The following is a 20923-nucleotide window of genomic DNA, read 5'->3' as shown; positions in this document are numbered from 1 at the left end:
GGATGCAAAGGAATCGAGTTAGGAATCAAAAAGTCAAACTAAACAATAAATTAAATGGGTGCCAAAAAATAGTAACAAATAATTTCCGATTTTCGCTCAACTTTCAAGGGGTGAATAAATCCATGAACTGTCAATTCATGACAGTCCGATACCTGACCAACAGCTTTATATTGCTAGATGATTGTTCTAAACTGGGCAGATGGAGATAACAGGGTATATTTTCAATTCGTTCGCTATTGATTCCGTCGCATGCTAATCTTCAGTGAAAAGCACAATAACCACATTTGGCAAAAATTCCACCCGATTTAACCTCAATCTCGCTCTAACACAACTACACATGGATTAGTCAATTATTACAGACTAACCTAATTTGAACTTCAACATATTTTGGACCTTTCCATACATTTGTCACCTTTATTGCCAAGTTCTCCAAATTTATTTGGTTTGATGAAGTCAACTACACTCTTTGGGTTGTTTTTTAGCTCTCAGCATCATTAATCTCTAATTGCTACACATAATTAATAATTCACAGTTGCAAAAATGTCATCGAAAATGATTCACAACTCCACGGTTGTTAAGCGGAACCGGTAGTAGTGTTGCTTTTTCGAATTTGATTTCAGTGTACAATTTGATAAAATGGATCGCAGCAATCCTCGACTGCAGACGCAACTAATTTTCGCTCTCCGTGAAAAATTTAGTTGTCATCATCTTTCAATTGTGAATTTTCGCTATTTTTGACCACCTGCAATAGGGCAGCTGACCCAATAGTTGCGATAGCAGGTATAGTTGTGGTAGTGATGAAAATTGGTTGTTTTTGATCCTTTAAATAACTTCAAGGGAAAAATATCAGTTTAAAAATTTCATATTTCTAATATTACTTAGAATACTACAAGAATTTGTGCTGTAATAGTATCAAATATTTGCATAAAATGCTTTTTCTTTGCGGACTACATAACGACGGCAGCGCGCTAACCATTTCGCTAGCAGGAGTAGTTTTTTTTTCTATGCCTATAACTAAGTGAAAACTAAACCGATCGTGTATATTTTTACATATACTTTCTACTAAGAAGTTAAACCGTACTTTCCAATATCAAACAGTATTGTTTTGACTATTTTTCGCATAAAAACGTATATTACAACTATTGGGCCAGGGTAACCTAACATGTCGGTATAGTTGTAATAGTAGAGCCAGTTGTTTTTCTAAGTCCATAACTAAGTGAAAACATAACGCACCATGCGTATTTTTACATATGCATTCTAATACTAAGTTAAACTGTACTTTTCAATATCAAAAGGTATAGTTTAGACTATTTTTTCGCATAAAACGTGTATTACAACTATTGGGCCAATACGGTCATGTCGGTATAGTTGTAATAGTAATAGCTTTATTTTTCTGACTGCAAAGCTAAGTAAAATCAAAACGCAACATGAATATTTATACATATGCATAAAATAAGTTAAACTGCAGTTTCCAGTATCAAAAAATAGCTTTGGCTATTTGTTCTCATAAAAACGTATAGCACGACTATTGGGTCAAACCAGCCTGCCATGTTGGTATAGTTGTGTTATTTGTTGCATTAGTTGTACTACCATTTCCGTTCATCCCAAACTGGTACGGATAGATGTTTTCTTTTTTGTTTCCACTGCTACTCTTATTCTGGTTCACTTTTTAATCGCCTTCTCTCTCAGTCCAGCCACCACTGATATGAGAGTTGTGTTTCTTTCTATTCTCTACATACATAGTTTGGGAATATGTAACATCTTTTTACCATTCAATAGATTGGGGTCATTTTAACGAGGTTGACAACTTCAAAGTGACAATAAATTACGAAAATTTCGTTCAATGGAAAAATAGAAATAGGTACACAAGTAGCCAGTTGTTAAATTGATTATTCGTAATTGTCCTCGTTAATTATTTTTACTCTTTATGATTTTTAACCAACAGCACAAAAACATCTTTAACCTTTAAAAACCAAAAACCAAATTTGTTACAATTGTTTCAGAAATCTGTTATTCATCGTTACGGGACCATATGATACTTTGACATCCAAACGGCAACCCACGGCCCCACGAAAACCTGTTCAGGAATGTCCGTTTCGGGGTCAAATCATGAATTTTTATACCCATATTGCCAGTATCCCATTGAAATTTTTCAAATGGTATTCCAATACCGGATAATTCCTCTGAAACATCCGAAATCCCGACAACCAGATGAATTCATCCGGTTCATTTTCACAGAGTCTAAAAGAAGATGGGTTCCTGAAAAATCTAGAAGCCCTGCTCAGGGCCCCGTTTTCCACATCATCAAATTCAGCTTGGAGAAGAACACTGGAATTTCATGGATTGAAATATGAAAAGATACCCGGGTATCCTGTCGAACACATTACTGTAAAACCAAAAAACTGAAAATACATTAATAATTGTTTATACTATTTATACTATATCGATTTTGTTGGCTATTTTCGGCAAATTTGAGACTAAGAGAAACGAAAGCAATGAAATTGAAAGACGGATAGGTATTCTAGAGCGAATCAGTTATAAACTTAGAACGGAAAACTAGAACTAGGCAGGCTCATATGGGCAGTTTCTCTTAGTCTCAAATTTGCCGAAAATAGCCAACAAAATCGATACAGTAGAACCTTGCGGCAATTAAAATATAGTAACACTATTTATACTATTATACTATTAGAATTCGATAATGTTTAATGTTCGAATCATTATATTCGTTAAAATGGTACGAAATAACCCATGTGGATGAGCGAAAACATATATTACAACTATAGGAACATAGACTTCCAACTACACCCAAAACGCGAACCGCATGAATTACATGCGAATAAGCATGATTCTAATGAGAATTTTGCATTGTAACTGGTATAATGCATATAAAGCGATATTGGTCCGGGACAAAAATGCATTAAGGCGATTACACCACAGAAACTTACACAAACCCACAGTTGAGAATGTAATAGTGAATTTAACGATATCGGAGCATTAGTATTAAAATGACTCCGCACTAATACACATGTAAAGGACATCTCCACTCGGATACATGTGTGCTCTGAAAATATTAATACACGCTCAAGGACCAGTTTCCATTTCGCCTTTCTACTGATCACATGCTGCATATTGGAGAGAACAGTTTATAGCGTCATCAAATTGGTGGGGTGTGGGTGATGATTTTGTTTTGATAATATGTTGAGCTTTCGGCGTTCTCTAAACCCTAAATTTACCAGCGATATGCGAGTTCTAGCCACTAGATAGGTTCATAAATAATGATTAATGATTATTTAAGCGCACTATACGCAGGAGAAAGTTACCTATATTGGAACATTGGGTTAACAAGTTAATTCAACATTTGTCGGATAGAAGCCGTCCGCCAATCATTTCTGGCATTCCTCATATCAACAGTACTTTCAGGTGATATCATATCAGTATTTTGCAGTAAAAGTATCTAAATTTAAAGCACAGAGAACAGACATCAATGATCGAACAAAAATATTTAAAAAACGTGTGTAAGCACTTGAATTAATATACTAAACACACTAGCGTCGCCACACCAACCTATCCCAACTATCTGTCAAATCGATTCCGGAACCGGTTCGAAATCCTGGATGGATTCAGCATGGAATCTAGCTCAAAGAAAACAACCGATTCCGACTCTATCGGTTGACGCATTTGAGCTGGAATTCATGCTGGAAATCCGAATCGGTTCCGGATTAGCTTGACTGGGTAGAGGAATAACCGCTGTCATTTCTGTCGCACTCAGCCACAAAAAAACATGACGACAGTAGCGCACCTGGTTTAGATATCCAAACTACCTTCGAAACCGTTAGAGATTTTACACAAGTTGAATGCTGAAGATGGACGTCTGTTCTCTGTGTTTAAAGTATCATAAACTATAAGGCCAGTGATGACATGGTTTTGCACTTTTGAGTAGCAGTGGCACTGGCAGTTAATTTCAGTTTATATTATTTCCCTAACACATCATCGCCCTGGGCAACGATCATCGCAAATCAATCTGAGCACAAATCATTTTCTTCCACTCTTCTCTGAAGCACAGAATGAGAGAGCGATGATTTTACTGCAAAAACCATTCGCTATGGGAAAATAACAACGCGTATATTACACACTCTCGTGAACGTAAACTGTTCCCGCGTTTAGTGTGGTTGGAATTGAGTTGTTCGCAGACAAAAAAGCGTAACTGTGTATGAAGACAGAAGTTCTTACAAACACCACAGAGATATTCATGTATAGAATACACCATCTTTTTGGCAGACTCAGCAAGCAAAACCAACTAATACTTTTACATGCGGGCATATGGTAGCGTGTATTCTCAATCAATTTATTTCATCATGAATCAAGCAGTGTTGGTATAATGCCGTAGCTATGCTTGGTCTACAATGCGAAGAAAGCATGATTCTAATTCGGAATATGCACGAAAGGATGTAATGCCTTTTTTGCATTGGGAAATTGTTTTGGGTGTATAGGAACACTATCACAACTATTGGGTCTTACACAGCGTTTCCTGTTTTTTAAACATTTTGCTAAAAGTAGAGGTTTAACTTACATGTATGAATTTTTTTAGCTGTAGAATTTAAAATTCTTTCAAATAAATACAAATACATACCATATATAAGTAAATTTGAGTTAGTTTACTTTTAAAATTGCTTAGGCGTTGGCATAGTTCATCCACTATTGGATCATCTCCCCTACCAAATCCGAGTTCATCGAAGTACGATTCGCACGAAGTCAAGTGAAAGATGCGTTCCGGGCATCAAACTGAGCTGCAGAGAGAGAAAGCGACGTGTAACCCATTACACTTCCGGAAGCAACGTGGAACGTGTTTTTGATATTACAAAGAGTAAAGAAAGGATATGCGCATGCTGGATACCGGTGAGACCTTTTCCAAATATTTTAAATATCATTGCAATATGGCCTATATTAAGCAATAACATTTTTTGCCTGTTTCGGTTCCGAGCGTTTTCCTTAATTAGATGATAGGACTATTATGAAATAAAAACGCATGTAAGGACGTGGCCAGGTGTGTGGAGTTGAGCGGAGCTACGTCATTGTAGATCATTTTTCATGAGTTCGATATTCTTTTTAATTTTTTTTTTGCTTTATTACTTTTTTAATTTTATTTGTTTCATTGATTTTCTGTTATTCAATTTATTCGAGGTTTTATTCGCACATGCTTCAAAACTGTGTTCATCTCACCTCTAATTGGATGCCTGCTTCGCGTGAGTTCTGCAAACTAATGAATGATCCAACAGTAATATGTGTAAGAAATGTCTCATTTCACTGTTAGGTGGATTAAATGGGTTTTTTAAAGTAAAAATAGTGTTTTTTGGGAAAATACGTCCCCAATCGCAAAAATAATAAATTTACAATGATTCGTTCAAGGACACTACAAGTTACTGTACTAATGTTTTTTTTTATTTTTATGCTTTCAGTTGAGCTATCAGACAGGAATCATAGTCACGGCAAACCTATTTGAAAAAGATACGTTTTGCAAAAATCGTTATAATTTCGACAAATATTACAATTTTTTCGTGCTCTCAAGTGGATTTTGCAAATTTGACATTGTACTACGCTAAACGTATAACAAGTATTTGATATAATGGCTACATACCTTTATGAAATATCAACATATGGTCGGTGTTAAGTCAGACCGGACTAAGTCGCATAATCATAAAAAATGAGATAATGATAGCACCGCATAAAGAATTTCTTCAGCTACATTCGACTTTTACCTGATTTGAAATATGTTACAATAAGCAACAGCTATGGTAAAAATAAATTTCAAGTTATAACGTAAAGGATGCTGAAATTCAAACTTTAAACTCGATTTTTTCGAAATCAGTACAAGGTCACTTAGTCTGACCTAACATCGACCATATGTAACCTCATTAATTAATGCAGTTTGCACATTTTAATCGTTTAGCTTGTATTTCATAATTCATCGAAAAAAAGTTCAGATTGTAAAACAGATAGAATTATTTGTAATTGTTTTACGAGGAGGCGATAATTGGATAGGGGGCAAGAATGATACTTCTACCCTATGTGTGAACACAACAAATGGATACAATTGAATTAGAAAAAGACTTTTTTGTGTACGGTGATTGTATTTCTGTATGCAGGGTAAAGGCCTAATTTTGGCCCCATCCGGGAGGGTGCCGCACTACTCTATTATTTACGCTGCCTGCAATCGATGAAATGCGTATAAATTAGCATTAGGATCCTTGCTTTATGTCTTCACAATGATGAAATACTTCTGTTTGAGCGCAACGAATGCTCGTGTTGAACACAGATGGCAGACGCTGCTCTAACGGCTTCAGGCGGGTAGGGCGATAATAGAAACAGAGAGAAATAGGCTCCACACCTTACCATACTTGGTTAGAGAATGATAACACACATTGATCAGATTTTGTCAGCCCGTGATGTTTTAGACTTATAATAAGTCGATTAAAATGTGATAAGGGAAGGATTTCGATGGCTTTGGCTTGGTTTATGGGCAATAGAAAGTCGAACGCGCCGCTGCATAGTGCCCAGCCTTGGAACAAAAATTGCGATAAATTAATATTTTAAAAGTAGCAATAATTTTCCATGGTAGGTATGCATAGAATGGTCGTTGGCTTTACGGTGTCAATTTCGTTGGATAAATTTTTACGAAAAATTGTGCATCTATCTTTAAACTAGGAATATATGTCGATATACAAAAACCTTCCAAAAAGCTGTGGCTGGAAATTGTAGTCATTTTTGGGACTAGAAATACAGTTTGGTACTTTTAGCAAGAAATGGACTATGGATTCAGTAATTAGGACTAGAAGAAGGCAAATTATTTATGGGTAAGCTGAACAACTCTGGCGAAAAAATCTGTACAATATGCGAACCGTTTGCCTGAGCATGATTAACGATTGCGCTTCTTTACCGACTGGTATAGGGATTTTTTCGTCAGAGTTGATCAGCTTATTCATGGGCATGGACGAGAGCACAAACAACGATGACAGAGAAAGAAACGAAAAAACAAGCTTGCTGGCTCATGGCAAACGGAAGATCACTGCCAGGACACCATGAGCCGGGACATCGGCCTACCCTTGTTGGACGCGTACACCCAAAACTCGGCCGTAATACCTTTACGGTAATCAGAAAAAAATGCTCTAATAGCAAGACGTTTAATACTAAAACGGTCCCAACAAAAAATTCCTCAAACAGCAATACCAACACTTTCAAATCTTCTCTGCGTCTCACTCATGTTTCATCAATTCTTAAAAAATGAATATTAACGCGTCGGATTTTCTGTAGCACTTCGCTTGTCATTGCATTGAGCATCAAGCGATGCGAATACAATGTGGATAAAGACGAGTTTCGATTTTCTCTACACGACACATTTCGTATTTGAAGATCGGCTCACACTCGGTCAGCAAAAAACCGACTCGGAATAGTGGTGAGGTATTTCGGTCGGTGTTAAATTGAAATTTCTTTTCTATCACGGACATCAACAGCAAGGTAGCGACTGCACAAAACATGAATAATCCTTCCCGTCATGTGCGGGAAGCAAGACCTACGGTTTAGATCTATGCTTCCGAGCCGAGGATCCGGACCAGACACTTGTCTGGAACTAAGCACCAAGTCTGTGCCTGGTAAGGAGAAAAGATGATCTGGTAAGGAGAAAAGGTGATGGGGTAGATACAGAGACTGGTCCGGATCCGGGTACTGGTCCAGATTCGGATCCGGGTGGTTCGAATTTGGGAACTGGTCTGGATCCGAGGACTGGTCCGGATCGGGAACTGCGCCGGATCCAGGAACTATGTCGGATCCGGAAACAGCTTTAAATTTTTATTTCAGTATCCAACCTACCCAGTAAAAAATCCGTTATTCCGGCTGGTTTCTGCTAATATTAAGGCGAACTCCAGCCTGAATTTGGGTAGAAATCCATCAGAATTCCGGTCGGCTTCACTCGATCCAAACACTATCATAGAAATCAACCGAATTATCCTACATACGAACAGAGCCGAGGTTGACACATACTGAAAAAGTATCTAGTTTTGTGATGCACATACATAAACAGCAACCCAAATTCGTCATTCCACCGTTTACTACCTTTGCGGGAATATGAGTTTAATGCCGCAATGCGCAATTGCGTAATCTGTTACCGAAAAGACAATAGAATCTTACCCAAAAGCAATATAAAAATACCCGTCAGAATCAGAAGAACTCTAATGGCCAATTTCTTCATTGGATGAAAACTAGTTTTTACTGAAAACGAGTTTTCGGGTTGCTGGTTTTCGGCAAAAACCGGATTTCAATGAAAACCGGTTTTCATTTAAGTGAAGAAATTGGCACTAAGCACTTTGACCAGAACATTGCGAAAACGAAAATAAGACAATGGCCTACGACACAGCATGCGTGTAAATTCAATTTCATTATCTCCTCCGCACGCTCGTTTTCGCTTTGAGTTTGAAAACGACATTAATCCCTTCGATATTATAAAAGGGGAAAACTAAAATGCACTATAGTAACGATATTTACTTGTCGTTCGATTTCGTGGAATTTCGAGCTAGCGATAATATTGGACAACTAATGCACTATTGGTGTGCATGTTTTCCGTGTTTCGGTGTTCTAGTTACATTTTATGATGCACATCGCTAAAATAAGAATCAAAATTTCTAATTTTAAAATTTAAACGAGATTGAATTTTCGTATTGTCATAGAAAAAATGGGTAGGTAATGTCAGAGACATAACCGAAGTGAAGTAGAATACACTTAGGCTGTTAATTCGAATGCTGCAATTTTTGCTATTAAAAGCCAGCTATTTCGATATTTGTTATGATGTATTGTGCCCCGCTGTTGTTGTGCATTTTACCCCTGCACAGGTGCGTTTTGCCCTGCCTATTTTTCAAAGAGCAATTTATGATTTTGAAAAATTGAATATTTTTCATGCCCTGAATATTTTGCAAAGCGATTGTGATTTCAGAGTAAAATGTTGGCTATATGATATCAATAATTAAATTCTCCCAATTGATCGATGGTCTATAGCTAAGTTATGATTATATTTTCTTAGGGGTGTATTTTACCCCATCTACCTCTACATACGCTAGCATTACATTCACACAAATCACTCGCGACGCGTTTGTGCAAATGGAATCTTGGTCATACCTCGAAAATTTTATCGCCCGAGACACATACATGGCAAAATTCAAATGTTGGGTTTGTTCCATAGTTTCGACTGGGTAATTATCAACTCGATTATTTTCAAGTTGATAGTACTACCTTTATTACTCACATTACCCACCGGCCCTGATTATTGAATATTTCATTACACATAGGTATAGTGGGATCAAAATTCATTCGTCTTGCTGAATATTTTTAGAAATAGGCCACTTTAAAGTATGGCATGTACAAATAAAGTAAATTAAGTGCCAAATCGGATAACAAATAGTTTTTGGACTCACTGTAAGTTGTACATACTCTACAGTTAAGAGCCAGCAGAAGGGCATTAGCTTGTGAAATGTCAGCATTAGAGAGTTAAGGCGAATGCCCTATACATAATATGTTCAAACCTTCACCAATCCGGTTTCTTAGCGTGGATTTTTCGCAATAAACCTGCAATTGCCACGTATGATTATAACCAACAACGAATGTAGTGCCAGGCAGCGATGCCACATGTTTTTATGAAATTGATGTAGAAGAATAATTAAAATGTCTGTAAATGTCTCTAGATGGTTGTGTAAATTCTAGTTACACTAGAATATCAATTTAAAAATAGTTTGAAATTAGAATACTATTAATGAAGGAATCACTCGTAGTCGAATAGAGTTATTCTAGTACAATTTTGCTAAACACTATTACTCTTTAAATGTCTGTACATTTCTAACTTCGTCTGTAGGAGGCTATCAAAAGTCTGTAAAATTCCGACATGTCTGTAAATCTGTTATCGCTGGTGCCAGGACATTACTTTTAATGGAACATTTCACTAGTTGAACTACGAAATAAGTAAAATCATTTATATGAACATAAAATAAACCGGTCTTAATATGGATGTACAAATCCCGTCATACATGCAGCAGTTATACAATTAAACTGTGTTTATAGCAGCATATGCATAGATGATATGTAAAAAGTTGTCCCAGTTTGCCCCGAATATCAAATCAATGGCAGAAACATATTACATCAGTATCCAATACGCCAACATCATCTCCTTCACACAACACAACAACCAATTCTATTAAAATCGTCAATCGTACTACCGCTTACCAAAAGAAAAATAACCAAATGATGAATTTATCTGAGCCCGCCACGCATAATTTAAAGAGCAAGAGAGCGGGATCTTTCACACTCAACCACCCCTTCGCACGCGCACACTTGCAATCCGCGTATTGAATTTCGAAAAAAGAGCGTTCTGCGATGTGTGCTGATCATTGTATGCACGCCACGCCTGTGCATCATTGGATGAATCATTGGTGACAGTCATTGAATATATTCCAACCGGAGTTTGAGCTGACTCAAAACGTAGCAGCTACTACGAGTTCAGAAAGCAAACTGACGAATTTTCGCTTATGTCCCGTTTTTATACCTGGCGAAGAACATTGGATAAAAAAGAGGCAGTCCTAGCAACGCTCGCTGCTTGGTTGAATTGTACGGGCCAATCAACGCAGATAATTACCATTTTTACAAAATACATTATTTTCGTTATCTATAATAGACGTATATTTTACGGTATCAAATATAATATACGTGCACATATTTCCGATCAGATAGTGCAAAAATATAGCGATTTCGATCAGTACAACGGAAGTTAATCGCGTTTGAACACTGGGAAAATATCTCAGCAGAAATTTTTGAAAAGGGACCCCCATATTGAAACGTTAGAAGTATTCTACTTCAAAACCGAAAGTAGGTACTCGCTACCGTAGAATCGAAAGAAGAAGGGGCGTTGTCTTTATTGCTTTACTTTGTACGTATTTAGTAACGAAGGAGGCAGCGAAAAGACAAAAGTGAATCCAGTGGATGTCATCGTTCATTGAATGAGAATTTTAAGCCCTTGTTTGGGGATAGGTTGCCGCTCTCCTCTTGCCGTGAAATGTGGGCCGATTATGCTGCGCATCGGCGATGACAGCCATATGATGTTGCGGTTGGTGGTTTGTTTTGGTCGACCCTGAAGGCGGCTATCGAGTTTGGAATGTGATGGACCACAGTCACGAACAGACGTTCCAAAATTATTTCCTAATTTCGAGACAGTTTCCCGACACAGTAACATAGTACAGCGCGTGTGCGGCAGCGAACCATCCGTCGAAAAGAACCGGTTTGTGATCCGGGCATTCGAGAAAAGTTGTATCGGTTCGCCATTAGGGCCTAGCTAAACGTCAAAAGGTGTTTTACTGCCCCAGCTAAACACGAAGGAACCAAAATACCAACCGTTCTCATTGTGAAGAATCAGTGAAACGAACGCATCTCTCGCCCACAGTTAAACGCCAAGGAGAACGAAGCAGGGGGGACATAGGCCTCCCCTGGGAAGCTGACTTCGATGGCATCCGGGATCGTTTACAAGGAGTGGACATTATTTCGCTACGGTCGCCAGGGAGGTTTAATCAAATGAAACTTGCTGACCGTCCTAGCTAAAAGCAAAAGATAACTGCCGGATCAGCGAATAGAACCAACGAAAGAAAAGGCGGCCGTTGGTATCCCGGCCGGTCGGATATAATCGCTAGCTTTTTTGCCACCACCACCAGCAAATTAACGCATGCAGTGGAGCAGAGCTCAAAGGAATAAACGCGGTAAAAGTTTTGTTGTTTTGTTTACTTTTGTTTCTGTTACGAGGATATGAAATACTGGTAGAAGTACCTAGACCACCCTGTCAATAAGAGTCTGCCTGGCAGGTGAATATAAGAACCCAAGTAGTGGTTGACGCCTACATGTACAGTGTTTTAATCACTTTACGAAAAATGATACACGAGAAAAAAACGTCCGCAAAATGACGTATAATCTTATTTCTTTATTATCGATCAGGTGGGCGTTCTACCCAAGTCTTCCGCATGATGATGAGTTATGTTCCATCAACGACCACAAACAAAATCGATACAGTAGAACCTTGCGGCAATCAAAACACAGTAACGTGAAATAGGAATGGTTGATCGCAGAAAATATTCAAAATCGATCTATCAATTTTCAATATCTCGGATTCAAAAATATCTGAATTGCATTCCTTCTCGTAGGGCAACTATTTTTATTACCACAGAATTGTTTGAATTAGTTGTTTTGTTTGTACCAATGTTTTGCACCAAACTAGAAGATCTCTCCGATTGGTTTAATTGTCAGCTCGTGAATCTGCACTCGCGGAGGTGTTCCTACAACGTACAAAACAGCTTCTGCTATATCTTCTGATTCCAGAAAAGGCATTCCCGTTGCAACTACGTCAGCGGGTATGATTTCCGTCTTGACGACACCAGGACTTATACTCTGCGTTTTAAGGAAATACTGACCGTTAGTGTTGATGTAATGTAATGGTATTTAATAATCACTAACCGTAACCTTCACTTTAGTTCCTTCCGTTCTCAGTTCCTGGCGCATAGTTTCCGTGATGGCCGTTACAGCAAACTTGGAGGCTGGATAGATGTTCAAATTTGCAAAATTTGGCACTAGATGACCCGCAACACTATTGATGTGCACAATGTGACCATCCACCGAACGTTTCTTCATAGATTTGAATGCTTCTCGACTGCATAGAACCAACCCCATTACATTAGTGTCTATTACTTCGCGCACTTTCTGTGTCTCGGCTTCAATCAATTTGGTATCGCGCACAATGCCAGCATTATTGATAAGCACATCCACGCCTCCGAATTTTTCCTCAACCAGTTTGAATGTTTTGAGAATGTCTTCTTCCTTCGAAACATCACATTTAATCGCATGTAAACGGTCCCGATCCGCTTGCTTCAGTTCCAACTTTAATGCTTCCACGCGTTCTACTCGACGGGCCAAACCGACCACGATCATTCCAGCATTAACCAATGCCTTTGCCGTAGCGGCTCCAATTCCGGAACTGGATCCAGTCACTACGGCTACTTTACCAACCCATCGGTCCATCTTAATTCGCGAGAGAATGATAACGCACGTCTACTCACCAGCAAGTCCGATTTTGCAATGTTGATTTTGGCTGTACGTTGGTAGGTATACTAGGTATTTTGATCGGTTGAGCGGGATGTTTTATTTATTCACCCATCATCCTACCTATCTATGTGTGAAACTGCACATGATGAATTGAATTAGAAAATGACTTAGCATATTTTTTATGTACGATGATTCTATTTTTCTACATACCATACTTGGTTAGAGAATGATAATTCATTTTTTAGCAATTGTTGATCAGAATTTATCAACCGGTGAGGTTTTGGGCTAACAATAAGGCGATTAAAATGTGATAAGGGAAGGATTTAAACGGTTTGTGGCCAATAGGAAATTGAACATGCTTTCGTATCTTGCCGGATCTTAGAACAAAAACGGTGATAAATGTAATGAGGGGTGGGGGGTCAATTTTGGACGATTTTTGCATTACCTAAGTGGTCATGCATAAATGACATAGCATTGTGGGGGGTAGGGGGGGGGGGGGGGTATACAAAATTTGTGACGAAGTGTGACGAGGGGGAGGGTAGGGTTAAAGGTTGAGCGACGCAGCATTAATTTTTTTTGCGGGACAACCCCTTTGACTAGAGAAAATATTCCTCCATTCACAAGAGAAATAAATATAAATTCACACAAGTTACTTTTCACGCGATTTTTCATGTGATAAATTTTACGATTCGCAGAATTGCAAGCTCACAAAAAACGAAAAGATTTTGCATACGGATTTAACTTGCTATATGAGTTAGCTAATATTGCTAACTAGTAGACTTAGCATAGTAACTGGATTAAATTTTCTCTTCAGATTGAACCAAACAAAATTAAATAATTTAGATCAACGTATGCTTCTTAGAATCATTGGCAGCTGCAGGATTGTAAACTGAGAGAACTTCTCTTCATGCTCCATGATATTCAAAACAAAACTATCAACACTCTATTTGAAATGGGTTTATTTTATATGTAATTTACAACTGTTTACAACTGTTATAATGAATATATTGATAAAATTCGTCAAACATTTTATATGAACATGCATTTAAAGGAATTGAAAAATGTATGTATGTATGTATTTTTTCATTCCGCGGCCGCGTTGCGCAGGGGGGGGGGGTAGATAAATGCTACGTTATTTACAAGGGGGAGGTATTTTGTGACGCCGTAAAAAAGCTACGTCATTTGTGTATGGCCCCTAATTACGTATTATAAGTATGATCCCATTTTTATAATGAATTTTTTCACTGATTAGTTGCAACAATGATAAAAAATTAATTTGATAACACTAATATGAACTCCTGTATAACTTGTCTAACAGTTGATTTTCTTATTATCTTGTCTTAATCAGCGTGCGCTTGCATGCATAGGCGTGCGCGGCCTTTTCTATTAGGGGCGGGGGACTAACAGCTCAAATAATTTCAGTTTCATTAAGCATTCATTATTAATTATATTTTTGGTAGAGGTTTCGATACCAAAACAGTTATATAACTTATTTTTCCTTTTTTATTTTCGTCGGCCTCTGTTTGCACTGAGTGCCTATCACGACCATAGTTATCGGCCCACCAATGCATGGACCTGGACCAACGGTTGCTTCACTTTTCTTCCGAAAGAAGATGTGACCACCGATTTTGATAAATTAGTGGTATACTCGTTTAACAAACTCGAGGAAGCTTTTCAACACAAAAAAGCGCTTGCTTGAGGGTGTGGTAAATCGATTACCTTGTACGCAGCGCACCTGATTCGAGTCCCGACCCCGCACATAGGGGTAGAAATTTTTCATAAGAGATTTTTCCAACCCGACGAGTCGAATGACCTTAAGGTTAAAACCTCTATAATCGAAATAAAAAAGCGCTTCTTTTGATACAATAATGTTAATGATTGGGTGCAATATATCGAAACATAAAACGATATTTAAGAAATTTCCTGAACCCAGTTCTTTTCAATGAAACTTTTTATTGTAAACTTCAGAGACTACTTTGAATAAAATGTGAATTTTATTTTTTATACAAATCAGTTATCAGAATAACTTGTTTTAAAGTTATTCAAAAAAATAGTTGTTTTTCATTCAGGAGGGACCAATAACTAAGTTAAAATTAGCAGGGGTGGGCATAGCAAAGGGTTAGAAATTTTTCATAAGAGATTTTTCTAACTCAAAGAGGTGAATGACCTTAAGGGGTCATGGATAAATGACGTAGCATTTTGGGTGGTATGCCAAATTTGCGACGAAGAGTGACGAGGGGAAGGGTAGGGTCAGAAGTTGTGCGACGTAGCATTAAATGTTTTGACGGGCATAAAAACCCATTGATTAGAAAAAAAAAACAATTTAATGTTCCTCCAATCCTAAGAGAAGAAAATTTATATTCACATCCCTTTTCATACGGTTTTTCATGTGGTAAATTTTACAATTCTCGGAATTGCAAACTCGCAAAAAATGAAAAGATTTTGCGTGCGGATTTAGCTTACTACATTAATTAGCTAATGTTACTAACTAGTAGACTTAGTTTGGTAGCTGAATTAAATTTTCTCTTCAGATTTGGTAATATAGATGAACGTATGATTCTTAGAATCATTGGCAGGATTGTGAACCGAGAGAACTTCTCTTCATGCTCCATGACATGAAAAATTCAAAACAAAAATATCAACGCAATAGTTGTCATGAAATGGGGTTATTTTGTACGCAATTTGCTGTTGTAATGAATATGTTGATAAAAGTCGTCAAACATTTTGTAAGGACATCTATTTAAAAGAATTGAAAAACATATATAATTTTTTTTAACCACCCAGCAGCGTTGCGCAGGAGGGGGGGGGGGTCAATTTAATACTACGTTATTTACAAGGGGGTGGTTAGAAATTTGTGACCAAATGCTACGAGGGGGAGGCAGGGGTTAAAAATCGCCGAAAAAAGCTACGTCCGTTGCGTACGGCCCTTAATAAAAAAATAAGTTAAAATTAGTTTTTAGCATTTCGGATTCTCCTCATCAGTGTCTGGCTTCATCTTGGTGCCGGTTGGATGATACGGTTGGTTGGACGCTCGGTCACACACTAACAGACATAACACTATGAGGGAATTCCCTCAAAAGCATCGATCCAATAATTTTCCCAGAATACTAGCTCCACCTTTTATTCACGGTCCCAAACACTCATTTGCTGGTGGGTTTCAAGTTTGGGAACAATTTTTGGTGTATCCCCCATATGCTTGTTCATATGCCAGTGGCGCCATAATTGCAATTGTGGCCACAGTCCCTACTACAAATATATTTAAAATGACCGTTAAAGCGGACGAAGCACTGTTTTCGAGTGTTATGTCTGTTAGTCTGTGGCTCAGTCTCGAACACAAAAAATCATACGTCTTGCATGATCTAAGCAATTGGCATGTTCCGAGTAATACAAGCACAGAAACTGCGCATTCTCATCAGCAACTCAGAGCTATGACTTTTTGGTTTTGGGATTGAGAGTCTGACTAGTGCTGGTTTGGTGCTAGTTTGGATTTATCATCTGATTGACGCCGGGATGGTACTGGTTGCTGATGAGGAGAGTCCGAATATCTTTTTACATCGTTAGACTGCCCATGATCGCAAATCAGTCCCATAATGATAGGAAATCCCATAGAAAACGGGACAAATATGCGATCATGGGCAGTATACAAGTGTAAACTAGACTTGCCACCCACCTCTCGCGTATTCAAACAGGGTTGCTATGGTTACTAATAAAATCCACTTGTTTTGAAGTCATGCTGCTTCTTTAGTTAATATCTTTTATTGGCGAATTTTAATGAACTTTTAATGTTCCACGAATTTGTTCACTAGAAGATTACCTTTAGAAATATATAGTGTTCTGATTAATTGATTGATAAGGTGATTTTTTAAGAATTTATTTTCAATATTAACCGATTTTCCATACAAACTTCCATATAAACTTTAAAATTTTTGGAGGATCCGTAGACACAACCGATCGGTACCAAAATTTGCACAATTACTAAGGACCATAAAAGGAATCAGTAGAGCCTGGTGGAGTTAAAAGTCATAAATTGAACCAGTCTAGTGTATGTACATATGTTCAAACGCATTGAGTAATTCAGTTTGTTATACATCGCCGCACAGTAAACTTTTTTCTCTTGGTTACTTGGTGGAAACATCATCCAGAATCTTCATTTGGCCATTGTTCGGCGTTCTACGAAGCCGAGTCACTTAAAGGATGTTCAGTGCATCTACTTCGTAAAGAATTATTAGCGCTGTTCTACAGTGAAGATTCTATTTTATTAGTCCCCGTGTTTGTCCGCCTCCGAATTTGTCAGCTTTTTGACCCGATTTTGCCAGCCACATCTAAGACTTGTGGTTTGATTTTTCTATGTTACATGTTAGGATCTAAGCAAAAGCCTTTTACTTAAGTGTGCTAAGTATTCAAAATGTCGATGTTCTTAAAGTGATTAAAAAGTTTCGATTTTTTCAACTGATGCGATAATAGACTAAGTTCCGAAGAGTTGAGTGGAGTTTTATATCATACTTTCGATAGCCCCAATCAACATGAAACATATATGTTCAGATTTTGTCAATCTTCAATACATAATGGGGCTGACAAAGTCGGTCATTAAATCCATTCTAAAAATTACAGAAACAATCACAGATTTTAAAATTTTGTTCTTCTAGTAATTATAGCTGGCATCTACAGGAAATTATAGTTTTTAGCCAATCTATTAGGTGCATAAAATTTTATAGGACACTGCACTGAATTGAAAGATTTGTTGATTATATGAAATTTCTTTATTTTCCCAAATTATTGTAATTTTTACGAGAGTTTAAAATTTTGTGCTTCCAGAAATTGTAACTGATATCAATTTCTATCGATTTTTGTATTTAACCCTTGTGAAGGCAAGCTAAAATCCTAACATTAAAGGGCAAGCCGGGCCTCTCAGGCCCGTCTAAATTCAAGCTCCTTTTTGCCGTTCTCATATAGAAAGGTTATGCAATCGGTCGAAATTTCGAATTTTTAACCGAAACCTGCAGGGCCAAATATCTTATACCATTCGACTCAGTTCGTCGAGATCGTAGAATATCTGTATGTGTGTATGTGTGTATGTATGTATGGATGTATGTATGTGGCAAACAATCTCACCGATTTTTCTCAGAGGTGGCTGAACCGATCTGTACAAATTTAGTCTCAAATGAAAGGTACAGCCTTCCCATCAATCGCTATTAATTTTATTATTGATCCGACTTTCGGTTCTGGAGTTATGTGTTGAAGAGTACAATCACACAGCAAATTTCCATAGAAACTGATACCACCATTATGTCCAAATGATGCAATATATATTAAAATATGTGCAACATTACTTGGCTTTGCATGTCTAGATCATTAATGACCCACCGAAGGCACTTCGACCACATTGGCCAGCCATGGTGGTTCTTGATGCCCCGGGGGAACTTACCAAGTTCCTAAGATAATGTCATACCTATTTCTCAGCGAATTCTTTACCGATTTTTACAAACTTGGTTTCAAATGAAAGGTACAGCATTCCCATTGGCTGCTGTTGAATTTCTAATTGATCCGACTTCCGGTTCCGGAATTACAGGATGATGAGTACGAACAATAAGCAAATCCCGATTTCAGCGTATAAGGCTATGGATGCAAAAATATCACATTTTTTTTCCAAAAGGTGAGTACTCGGAAGATCACGTCGACTGTCGATTGGTTCTGAGCTCCATTTCGTTTGAACACAACCAATAAATGCTTCTGGGTTGCTATAATCTGATGCATAATCGGAGTACATATTCAGATTATTCTTTCGAGTCTGCATCAGATTCATCGTTAGAAGCAATATCATTCACATCTTCTTCCTCGCTTTGCAAATCAGCTTCGGAATCGTCTGCTGTTGAATTTGCTCGAATTTCTTCCATTATTTCAGATTCTTTGAGACGATTTAAAACATGGGCATATCGTCTTATAGCCATTTAAATTTTTTGTTGCTTTTAGATCCTACAATTTGAATAATTACGACAACTATAACACAAAGAATAGACAACAAAAATAGACAATAACGACAGAGTTAGGTTATGTTGTATCCAAATAATTGTCAAGTAGACCACAGTGGGTGAATTAAAAGTATTTACCCAAAAAAATATGACACACGTCATTATCGTATGCTATTTTTACAAGAAATGTATAGAATTCGCTCAAACTTTCAAGATTTTTTTTATAAGAAAAGATAAAAAGATAAAATCAATCAAAACATGAAAAATATTCCTGCTAATATGAAGATGAACTCATCAAAATGTTTTATTCAGATAAATATTAATGTATAAAACCCGTGGTATTCCTAATAAATATTGCATGCACACTGGGCCTGCCAGGCCCGGCTTGCCTTTTTGTGCATGTAAAAAATTCAAACATTGCTGCGCATCACTCCATAGATGAAAATTTCACAATGCTTTATTTTTGTTATAGATTTCAAAGCTACTTATCAAAATTTCCATGCCCAAGCTTATACTGCATACACATTTTTTGTAACTAAAACATTGTAACGTGCCGGGCCTCTGAGACCCGGTTGCCTTTTTAAGGGTTAAATATTGGAATAAAAAAAGTTTTTTAGGCGAAAAATGCGATATTTCTGTATTTCTACGTATTTTTGTGAATATTTTTTGAGAACATAAAATTCTGGTCTTCCAGAAACTGTAGCTAGTATCAATTGTACCTGATTGGTGTACGAAAATATGTAAGTCATCGCATCGAATTCAAAATTATATGTTAAATAATTAAAATTTCTGTATTTCTACGAAGTTTTCATTATTTTTTAGAAAGTACTTATTCTTTCAGAAACTGCAGTTGCTAGCAAATAATAAATTATAAATGGGTAATGTAGCTTGAGAAAAAAATGCGCCGATAATCGAAACAATTTGTTCGGATTGTCATACTACGGATAATCGAATCATTTTCTACGGATAATCGGGGCTACGGATAATCGATACTACGGATAATCGAATATGGCCTGTATATCGGACAATGATGGTTTCAACTAGCGTTTTATGCAAAGATTTGAAGCGCACACGTGAAATTCTTAATCACAAAAGAGAAAGTAAATAAAGAAGGCTCTGCAGATCCAACCTACTGAATAAAAAAATCATATGGTGTGTGTGTGTGTGATTAAAACAAATCGTACGAAACCATAGAATCTCTCTGATGATTATTCGATTTGAAATAACTTATGTAATTAAAAAAAAAATTTCTGGTGTTCGACGCGCTGATCGCAGACACTAGTCAAAATATCAATTTTCAATATCTCGAAATCAAAAAAAATATCTAAATTGCATTCCTTCTCGTAGAGCAACTATTTTTGCCTTTCTCAATAGAAAGGTATTGCAATTGCTCTGAAAACCGACTTTTTAACGGAGGGCCGAGTGACATATACCATTCGATTCAGTTCGGCAAATGTCTGTGCGTATGTATGTATGTGTGTTTGTATGTATGTGAGTGTATGTGCGTCTGTGTGTGTATGTGACCAAAAATGACACTCATTTTTCTCAGAGATGGCTGAACCAATTTTGACAAACTTAGTCTCAAATGAAAGGTGCAACGTCCCCATAGGCTGCTATCGAATTTCTAATGGATCCGACTTCCGGTTCCGGAATTACAGGGTGGTGAGCACGATCACGCAAAAAATGTCGATTTTAATAAATTCTGCAGGGAAATTTTTTTCCAAAATATGACCACAACTGCTTCGATTTGTAGTATTAGGTCACTAACATCCATTCAAAGGCTCTTTGGCCACATTGGCCACCATCATCGGTTCCGGAAGCCCCGGCGGAAGTATCTAAAT

At 37.4% G+C, this 20923-nt stretch overlaps 1 protein-coding gene across 1 annotated transcript; it reads right to left on the bottom strand.

The window, feature by feature from the left end:
- Positions 1 to 11963: 11963 nt before the first annotated feature.
- Positions 11964 to 13235, bottom strand: LOC131691963 (farnesol dehydrogenase-like). The gene is made up of 2 exons (XM_058978754.1): positions 12529 to 13235; positions 11964 to 12462 (listed from the first exon to the last, which is right to left on the bottom strand). The coding sequence occupies exons 1-2, from the start codon at positions 13087 to 13089 to the stop codon at positions 12289 to 12291; spliced, it is 735 nt and encodes a 244-aa protein (XP_058834737.1). The 5' UTR covers positions 13090 to 13235; the 3' UTR covers positions 11964 to 12288.
- Positions 13236 to 20923: the final 7688 nt, after the last annotated feature.

Source organism: Topomyia yanbarensis, chromosome 3 (assembly GCF_030247195.1).
Source record: "Topomyia yanbarensis strain Yona2022 chromosome 3, ASM3024719v1, whole genome shotgun sequence".
NCBI classification, from domain to species: domain Eukaryota; kingdom Metazoa; phylum Arthropoda; class Insecta; order Diptera; family Culicidae; genus Topomyia; species Topomyia yanbarensis.
The sequence above is the reverse complement of the archived record's forward strand: the minus strand, read 5'-3'. Positions and strand labels throughout refer to the sequence as shown.